The sequence below is a fragment of the Cuculus canorus genome, chromosome 4 (genome assembly GCF_017976375.1).
Source record: "Cuculus canorus isolate bCucCan1 chromosome 4, bCucCan1.pri, whole genome shotgun sequence".
Lineage (NCBI taxonomy): Eukaryota > Metazoa > Chordata > Aves > Cuculiformes > Cuculidae > Cuculus > Cuculus canorus.
In genome coordinates this window covers 62,786,117-62,795,386 of record NC_071404.1, presented here as the reverse complement: position 1 = coordinate 62,795,386, position 9,270 = coordinate 62,786,117, and the positions used below count along the sequence as shown (strand labels likewise).

At 42.0% G+C, this 9,270-nt stretch overlaps 1 protein-coding gene across 4 annotated transcripts in view; it reads right to left on the bottom strand.

Moving 5' to 3' along the window:
• WDFY3 (WD repeat and FYVE domain containing 3) overlaps window positions 1-9,270 on the bottom strand; it is a 178,305-nt gene that overhangs the window by 7,461 nt on the left and 161,574 nt on the right. For all 4 annotated transcript variants that reach the window (XM_054065764.1, XM_054065766.1, XM_054065765.1 and 1 more), the window contains 8 exons: window positions 8,089-8,243; window positions 7,488-7,646; window positions 5,807-5,986; window positions 4,570-4,752; window positions 3,593-3,689; window positions 2,290-2,619; window positions 1,122-1,233; window positions 567-764 (listed from right to left, as the gene is read on the bottom strand). In XM_054065764.1, the coding sequence (XP_053921739.1) occupies window positions 567-764; window positions 1,122-1,233; window positions 2,290-2,619; window positions 3,593-3,689; window positions 4,570-4,752; window positions 5,807-5,986; window positions 7,488-7,646; window positions 8,089-8,243 (1,414 nt within the window). The remainder of the gene's footprint in view (window positions 1-566; window positions 765-1,121; window positions 1,234-2,289; window positions 2,620-3,592; window positions 3,690-4,569; window positions 4,753-5,806; window positions 5,987-7,487; window positions 7,647-8,088; window positions 8,244-9,270) is intronic.

Sequence of the window (9,270 nt, the reverse complement as noted above, 5' to 3'; positions counted from 1 at the left end):
ATTTTCAAAGCTGCAAGCAGACTTCATTATGTCCCGATACCTGTCATGCTAACTGGATTTATAAAGGGGCTGGTCTGTCTTTTCTAATTTCTCCTTGGACGTTCTGAGATTTCTGACGTTTTTTCTTCATTATCATAGAATCACAGAATGGTTTGTTTTGGAAGGGATCTTAAAGATCACCCAGTTCCAAGCACCCTGCCATGGGCAGGGACATCCCACCAGACCAGGCTGCCCAAGGCCTCATCCAATCTGGCCTTGAACACTTCCAGGATGGGGCATACAACCTCCCTGGGCAACCTGTGCCAGTGCCTCACCACTCTCATGGTGAAGAAATTCTTCCTTATGTCTAGCCTAAATCTGCCCCTCTCCAGTTTATACCCATTGCCCCTCGTCCTATCACTACAAGCCTTTGTGAACAGTCCCTCCCCAGCTTTCTTGTAGCCCTTTCAGCTCTTCTGGTAAGTGAAATCTCAGTCTTTCAGCAGAGTTCCGTAGCATGCAACAGCTTTACCCAGCCTAAAACTCTGTATAGAAAAGAGCCCACAGGAGGCTGCTGCCTGGCTTACTTCTGGCAGAAGAGCTGTCCACAGTTCCTGCAATGGTGACGCCTTTCAGTGAGTGAAAATCGGACTGCGCAGCCTGAACAGCTGTCTCCCCCCTCGTCCTTCACCCAGTGATCGGCTGCAGATCGGCCAGGCTGATCGCTTACAGACCAGCTGAACACTCTGCCTCGACCATCCCCAATAAGAATTCTGCTGTGATCCCTGCAAGAAAAAAAGCAAAAGCAGTCCTGCAACAACTCTGGCACAGTAACGCACTGACACTGATGCCCAATTTTGCATCTCAGAATATGTAATGATGTTAAACTACCGGCACAGTAAATAATGTACAAATTAGCCTGGTCTGTCTGAGAAACAGACCTATAACAACACTCTATTAACATAATGCAGCAAAATAAGTCTACTTATTTTGCTATTTTTTAATCTCAGTCCTTGAACAAGGCTACTCTAAACAGAAACATCACAAAACAGCATTATTCAAAGAACAATGGCTGGTTCATACCACGTCTCACTGACAATGCTGACAAAAATGATTTAAGCAATCACTTGCAAGTTACTCACTTAGAGATGCCGAGTGCAGTGATTTCTGCTGGATGTGCGTTGTCTTTGCGATCAAATGCCGTGTGCATAGTTAGCTTGCTTCTAAACACCAACTGGCGCTCCCATCTGTATCCTAGAAAGGAGCAGGAAGTAGGAGGGGGAAAAGGCAAATTTGCTTCTTCTCATGTGTGTTCCATACTCCCCCAACACACCTTTATGTGTGACTTTGTGGAAAATAAAAATCCTTCCCAAAAGATAACTCTCTCTGACTCAAGTTTCACTAAGGGAAAACAGAGTTTTCAACTGCTCCCTATGGAGAAAGGAGAGGACACATAATAATATGCAGAGCCTCCATTTCTCCAAGTCCAGTTGGGAGCTGACGTACACAGGGAAGCCCTGTACCATAGGCTGACAGGACATACACAGGGAAGTCCTGTGCCATAGGCTGACAGGTTTAATTTTTTATTTTACTTATTTTCATTAATTTTTAATCTCAAGACTCAACTGTCAATAATTTTCTTCATAAAAGCCCACATGATGCTGTGTTTTGAGTACCTGGCTAGAACAGTGTTGATGACATACCAGTGCTTTGGCTGTTGCTAAGCAGTACTTGCAGAATGTCAGGTTCTCTTTTTCCCTACTCTGCTCTGTCCTCCACCCCTCATCAGGAGTTTGGAGGTGCACATAAGGTGGGAGGGAACACAAGCTGGACAGCTGACTCAAACTGACCAAAGGAGTATTGTATACGGTAGAACATCATGCTTAGCAATACATCTGAGAAGAGCGGGTTTGGAGGCAGCCATTTGCTCAGAGTGGCTGGCCATCATTCTCCTTGCATGAGGTGGCAAGTGATGCACCTTTGCATCACTTGTTTTGCTTTGTCTTGTCTTCCTCCTTCCTTCGCTTACCAGACTATCCTTATCTCGACTCACAAACTCCCTTGCTTTTGCTCTTTGTTTTCTCTCCACCATCCTGCTGCAGGGGGGTTGTGGTGGCAGTGACAAATGAGCACGTTAGCTGCTTGCCAGCACTGACCACAGCTTCTAAGGAAAAGCTTAAGCCAACACGCAACCTTTGCACAAATTTCTCTCTTCCTTGATCATTTTTGAATTTATCAGTGAGACAGCCTTACAGGTCAGTGCTGACAGCACATTTGTCTGACAGAGGAAGTGTGCTTGACTTCTTTTACCTGGTTTAAGCTTGCTGTAGTGCCGTGCTTCAGCATAGCTGGGGTGTGGGTGGTTAACCTGAGCATGGGGATGCATTTTTGCTTGTCCCTCAGAATAATTCACAAAGATAAAGCCATCTTTCTCATCCAAGCTGAGCTGATCTGACCAACGCCTGGAGTCATCAGAGCCGCTGTCTGCTGACCATGCTGCCGCCGCTCTGTTCGATGATGACCTAGGCCTGTGGCTGGTGCTGCTTGGTTGACTCTGGCTTTCCTGCAGTTTTGTATCCTGGCCAATGCATGGATCATCTGCCTCAGAGTCACTGCTGTCCTCTTCGTGGACTTCCTGCCCTGGATTCACCGAAGAGAAGACATTATTAGCAAGGCTGCCTATAGCCTGAGCTTTTTCCGTCTTCTGCTGCTGCGCTACCTACAACCCAATAGGTACCATCACAGTATGACCAGAAGGAAACTGTACGCAGGCATCTCAAAGCTGTTATGGAGATTCAGCTCCTACTATCCTAAGTATCAGCAGGAATCACACTACTCATCTTCTTTCGCACCGCTCTGTCAGAAACCAGCAATCCCTAGCTGAGCTATTTCCTACGATAGTCCATCTGAGGTAGGCTATGACAGACACAATGACAAAAATTTTTATAAATGCTCAAGTTAACAAAAACAAATCCTGCTGCCTTTCAGCAGAAATTACACAAATAAGCCCAGTCAGCTATGCTGCAACTCTGTCTGACTGAGAAACCTGATGCCAATTTGTTAACAACAGGTTTTGTTAATACAAAAAAAGCAACTGCAGAAGATATTTATATTCCTTGTGACACGGAAAAAAAGCTGTATTTATATAATAATTACTAATGAGTATCATGTGATTCAGGTCCAAATCCAGATCATATCTTCAATAGGAAGAGGGCAAGAGGAAGATGGGATGGCTAAAACAAACACCTGTTGTCAAGCACAGACCAAAATCTTCTGAGAATGGAAAATGATATGGCCAGCACTGCTGGACAATGGTAGCACCCAGTGGGTTCACTGACAGCAGTAATAGCCACACTCAGAAAAGCTCAATCTTCACAGAAGTAAAGCTATGATGGACAGGATTTTTTCTTACCTGTAGCAGTATTAAACTATCATAAGCAAGGTGGTGAACAAAGAACTCCAATGCCATAGCTATTATGCTCATTGGATGTCTACAGTCTTTTGGGACAAAATCCCCACCGCCCATTCTGCACTGCACAAACACGGGATTTTACCTGTGTGTAGTGAAGATCAGATAAAAGGCAAACACAAAACACACGGCAGCAGGCATTACCTATTTGTGCTTCCTGACAATCCTCTTGCATTTCCAGCACCTCCGCGGGCTCCGGAGCTGGTGTTTCTGGTACTTGCAAAAACTCCATCCGCCAGAACTGCAGGGACAGGGGATAAGCAAAGCAGCACATACTGAACTCTGAGCTTTCTTCTGAGCTAATTCTAGAGTTAAGATGGCTCATAAGAACTGTGTTTTAATTGGTAACACATGAGGAAGGTGACATCTTCATCTCACACCCTGGTTTGGGGGGGGCTAGATACCATAAGAGGATGTCTGTGTTCATACCTGAATCACAAGCGAACAAATCTTGTGCTATTTTTTAACATCTTAGCTGTTCAAATAAAAAAAATCCACTCCACGTGACCAGAGTCTGCTGGTCAGGTTGCTGAGGCAGACCCAGGACTGTGCACAGCAAAGTACTGAAAAATCAGGTTAGTGTCACCTCTGATCGCTGCGAGTCTAAGTCTCTCTTTTCTTTCTAGGCATAAAAATGAATTATCTCAAAGTGCACAGAACAAAAAAGCTGCATGAAAACTACAACGTCCAGACATGAAAGCTCGTGACTAAAAAGTGACAAAAATAAAGCAGGAAGGAAAATGTGTGCTGCTGACTATTGCTAGTTACCGGATCACAATGGCTGCATTGAAAAGGAGAAAGAAAAACTGTAAGACTGCATAGCAACGTCTGCTCATTGAAGGAGTTTTCAATGAATCTTCAATGTCCATCTCACTTGTGGACAGGATACAGCGTACTACCCTATGCAGAAAAGGCAGGGCTGGTTCCAGCACCAAAAGCATTCTGTGTTGTCTACCCAGCCTGGACTCCTTTCTGCAGGGCTAAGTTCAGGTGGAACACCCAAGTATAGCAGGACAGGTTCTGGTATCGGCCAGGACATTGGGTTGGATAGACTTGACTTCTCTAACTACTACTACTAAGGTGTACAGTTTTTTTTCCAAACAGTGACTCCTAGTACTTACCCGGACAACTCCATCTGAATGTCCTGTTACTATGACGTTCTGGGTATCCCACTCATTCATCTCTGACACAATGCAACACATTATTTGCTGGCTTCGGCCGGTGAAAGTGTTCACGCTTGCGGTGGGGCTGCCATTAATGCTCCATACATGGATGTAAGTGCCAGCACACGATACAATATCCCCCTGCAAAGACAAGTAGCACCTCCATACTTCAATATTAGTCTCAGGTTTTCTCCAGCAAAAACATAAGCCAGGGTTATTTATAAGACAAGTTCAGTCATCAAGGCTGGCACTTTACAGGAGGTTCTATTCCAGCTGAGTTTGGTCACCTAAATAACTCTTTAGGACGATATGTTTTTTGAAAAACTGTACGTAGATAATCAGAGTTAGTAGCCATCTATTTGTGGTATTTACAGCACACAACAAATAGACCAATCCCTCCACTTTTCACAGCAAAACAGTCCAACAATGTATTTTCAGTGCTCTCCCTTCTCAGTTTTCAAAGCCTGCTGATGCTGACTCCGCTCTTTTTCACAAACATGTACCACCTTAAATCTTATTCGCTTCTAAACTACTGCAGCAGTGAAGTGGGAGCTGCAGTCTAAAACGGTGGCAACACTACAACCACTAGATTACTGGCAGCTAATAAACTGTGCCCCTTGCTATCCTCTCTTTGCATTACAGCCCTGTTTTCTCTTAATTTCAACCACTACATCTGCTCCAGTTGCAACATGATCCATCAAGCTCTGAAGGACCATCTACATTAAGTTTCAACTCAGGCAAATTCTCTGATGTGCAAGGGAGCTGGATAATTGGCAACCGTAACTTATAGGACCACGAGGAGACAAGCTTTTAGGATACGTCTGTTTCCGCTACAATTGTCACTGCAGCTCCATCCAAGGTATCTTCTGCTTCCTTTAAATTAAGCGTAAGAGAAGTTAACCAAGGTCACGTATCAAAACCTTTTCTTAGCTCCTGTGGCAGGTTTGACAACGCACTGCTGCCAGCACTGGCAAGTTCTTCTGAACTCAAACAGCTCTGCATGGAATGAACCCGTGGGTGTCTCTGCACAAAAGACGCAAATCATTCCCTAAGCCAGCTAATTAGTTTGCAGACAAGTTATACAACTTCTGCCAAACTAACAGAAGAAGACCTAGTTTGTTTTTCTTTGGTTTAACAACTTGTGATGCTTGCTGCTGTTCCCACTGCACATTGGTGAATGGTGTTTGGTTCTTACCGTTAGTTCATTTATACAGAGTGCTGAAACTGGAGCCCTGTGACCTCGAAGCTGGGTTAGAAAAGAGAGTTTATTCAAATCCCAGATGATGCAGGTGCGGTCTCGTGATCCACTCACAATTATGTGATAAGCTAGCGATGTTGTTAAGCATGTGACAGTGTCAGTATGACCCAGTAATGCCTGCAAAACAAAAGTCAGGAGGAATGAGCTGCAATGATCAGGAGAGGGTACAAAAATTACTACATTAAACCCACCTAGCTGAAAAGATTCTGATAATGTAAGCATATATATGTCAGAAGATGTAACCGTCTTACTTCAGTTGGCAACCGTTTTCATAATTGAAAAAGTTAGTATTTTTTCTAAGCAAATTTCAAGAGTCTAATACTATAACACGTAGCCTCCTACATGTTATAAAAAATGCCATCTAAAAATAGTTTTCCAACCCCATCTGCATCAGAAGCCTATGTATCAGGTTAGCATGTGTTCCAGGCACCTGAAATTACATTCTGAAACCAAATTCATTGTAACTAGAAAACTGACTCCCAGATGAGCTTCTGTTTTCTCAAACTTTGATGTCTGAGAATAGACAAGAGGCATGAAAGTGTTGCAACAAAAAGGCTAAGTCAACTGGAAAAAGGAGAAAATTACAAGCATCTACTTGTATTAGACACTGCTTTTACATTTTTGGCTTAACATAACCATTGGAACAGGAGTCTGGAAAGCAGTCAGAATACTGCATCTTATTCAGTTAAAAATCATTGGCTAAAGTACAGTAAATGATCTTCAATATACTGCTGAAATTCAAGACGCAGTATTTTATCTTGCACAGTTTTTAAAACACTTTGGAAACAGCTTTGGGCAGTTATTGGAGGTGACACAAGAGAAGTTATTAAATAATTCTCTACATTTCTTAAGTTCAAGAGGAAGCCTTCCTCTGGAAAAAGTCCTGCTATAAAGATGCTGACAGGAACAGTAATGCTTCACAGCCTAGGTATCTATAACTGATACACAGCTTCTAAAATCCATTGAGGTAGTTGGGGGTGGTTTTGGTTTGGTTTGGTTTGTGAGTGGGTTTTGTGTTTTGGTTGGGTTTCTTCAGTAAACACACAAGACTTTACTCCGCACTTAGCCACAACTCACTTTAATGCACAAGTGCTCCTTTTTTTAGGTTAAAAGCCAATGTTTTGAATGAACAAAGCAAGAACAACTTAAGATGATTCTGAACAATTATACTCTGCTCCATAAACATCACTGCCAGGAACAATGAAGTTTTGCACAGAAGTGTAATTTAAGTATATACAAACAGTAAAAAAAAAAAAAAGAAAAGAGCAACAGTCTCCTTCACTGTCCTCCTTTACACAGATGAGATCAGGGTTTTTATATACAACACTACAATTAGAGCAGATGATTTCACAAAACACATCTGTATAATTTTGTTAGCACTGCTACCAAGCTCCCCATCTCTCCAAAAAGCTCCAAGCAATCAACTATCCTTAAAAATGATACAATTTTAGAGATGCATTTTGCCTACTTTCAATACAGATCAGTACCTTGACTACTCAGCTCTCTAAAGGTCTGCTGGACTCATAACTTTGAAGCTTACTGCATGAGCAATACGCCTTTCATATTCCTTTGATCTTGTAACATAATTTACATAAGAGGCATCTTTATTGCATTTTACCTGTTTCAGTGTGAGGGCTTTAGCTTTTTCTTTGGAGATGCCCATTTCCCACACACACACCGCTGTGCTTGTTCCTCCAGTGATAACAAGTTTGGGGTTTGGGCAAATGGCACACAGTATCTGACCCCATTCTGACAAACATTCGTAAACAATTACTGCCTAAAAATAAAGAAAACAAAAAAAGCATTACTTGCAGGATTAGTATTTGTTAGGATAAAAATAAAACAAACAACCTGAGTGCCACCCTGCACTGGACCATTAAGTAACTAAGATATTGCTGCTAACCCTTAAGCAGTTTTTCCTCAAACAGAAGCAATTCCAGCTTCTGCCATAAGATGCCTCTCGAGAGAACATGAGAGATGAGCTTTAAAGGCATAGATTTAATTCATTCACATTTTGCAGACCTGGTAAAAAATTATTAATTGGTTTCTGTCATTCTGCCAGCGTTCCAATGAAGACCACCAGATAGGGAGCAATAAACATATGCAGTACAAGATTATTTCATTCACAATTGAAATGAAGTTCCACTTAAATTTTTTTACTACTGAGTACTAATTGCTTTTGGTTCATTCAGAACTGACACAAATTTGAGATCACAAACCTTGTCCGACTCATAGGTACCCAGTCTACAGCTGAGGTCTGCATAGCCCCAAGCAAAAGTTTTATTCCATGTAGGTGGGATGAGAACCTTATTCTGCTCTACTGCCAGAATGCCTTTATCAGTACACACGATCTGTCCCACAGGCTCCTTGAGCTCTAAAAAAGAAAATAGGTTATGTTTGATTGCTAGCACAGACAAATACTATCTCATCCTATTAAAAAGCTGATGCTCTGCCAAAGCAGGATCCCTGTATTGCCGATGTTACTCAAATCTTTGTTTCAACTGCAACACTGAGGACTTTTGCTGTATTGCTAACAAATGCAGGGCTAAGCACCATCAGCAGTGGTGGTAACACCCCAAGGCTCTGATCCCACCTGCAATGCTACACAAAGTTTTCTTCAGACAAGATGTCTGTGGTCATTAAAAGTGACTGCACCATTTTCAGCACAAGTGAAAATGAGTTTATAGTACCAATTCCAACACCTTGGTCAAGCATTCCCACAGGGTACATTTCTGACTACAGCCCATAGTGCCCTAACTGTTTTTCCCCAAGCTTTGCAAATAAAACTAGTGGTTTCTAATTTCCTGTCTTAGAGTGTAGTCCTGCTATGTCCTGTGTAATAGCACGTCCTTCTCTCTTTTCAGTAGGCAGGCACAGATTCATTTAACCAAGTGGGAAAGAAATGACTGCATAGCACTTACCTGCCTCACAGAAAACTAACTTTTGTCAGTCCAATGTCAAATATAAAGTCAAATCCCACCTTTTTCATCCCAGTGCAGCTACCAACACGCTTTCCTGCCAATATTTATTACAGTTTCTTGGCACTATGATAAAAAATCCTGCTACAAAAATCACAAAAAATGAGGCACAGAAGCAATGTACCCTGAATACTGTTTGTTAAATTAAAATTTAAAGAGGTGCTTGGGCCTAATTTTATGCCTCCATTTTAAAAAAGTTATATTAATAGATTGTTGCTTCCCAAATACACTTTAAGGTGGCTAAGAACATAATCCTACAGCACTAGGATATTTTAAATTTTTCTTTCTCACAGAAAGACATTAGGAACATTACACAGACATTAAGAACAGACATTAAGAGCATTGGTAGAAAACAAAGTACAGACATTAAGAACATAAGAACTAAGCAAAACACAGAAAAGGACGATCTTGCTGAAACTCTGA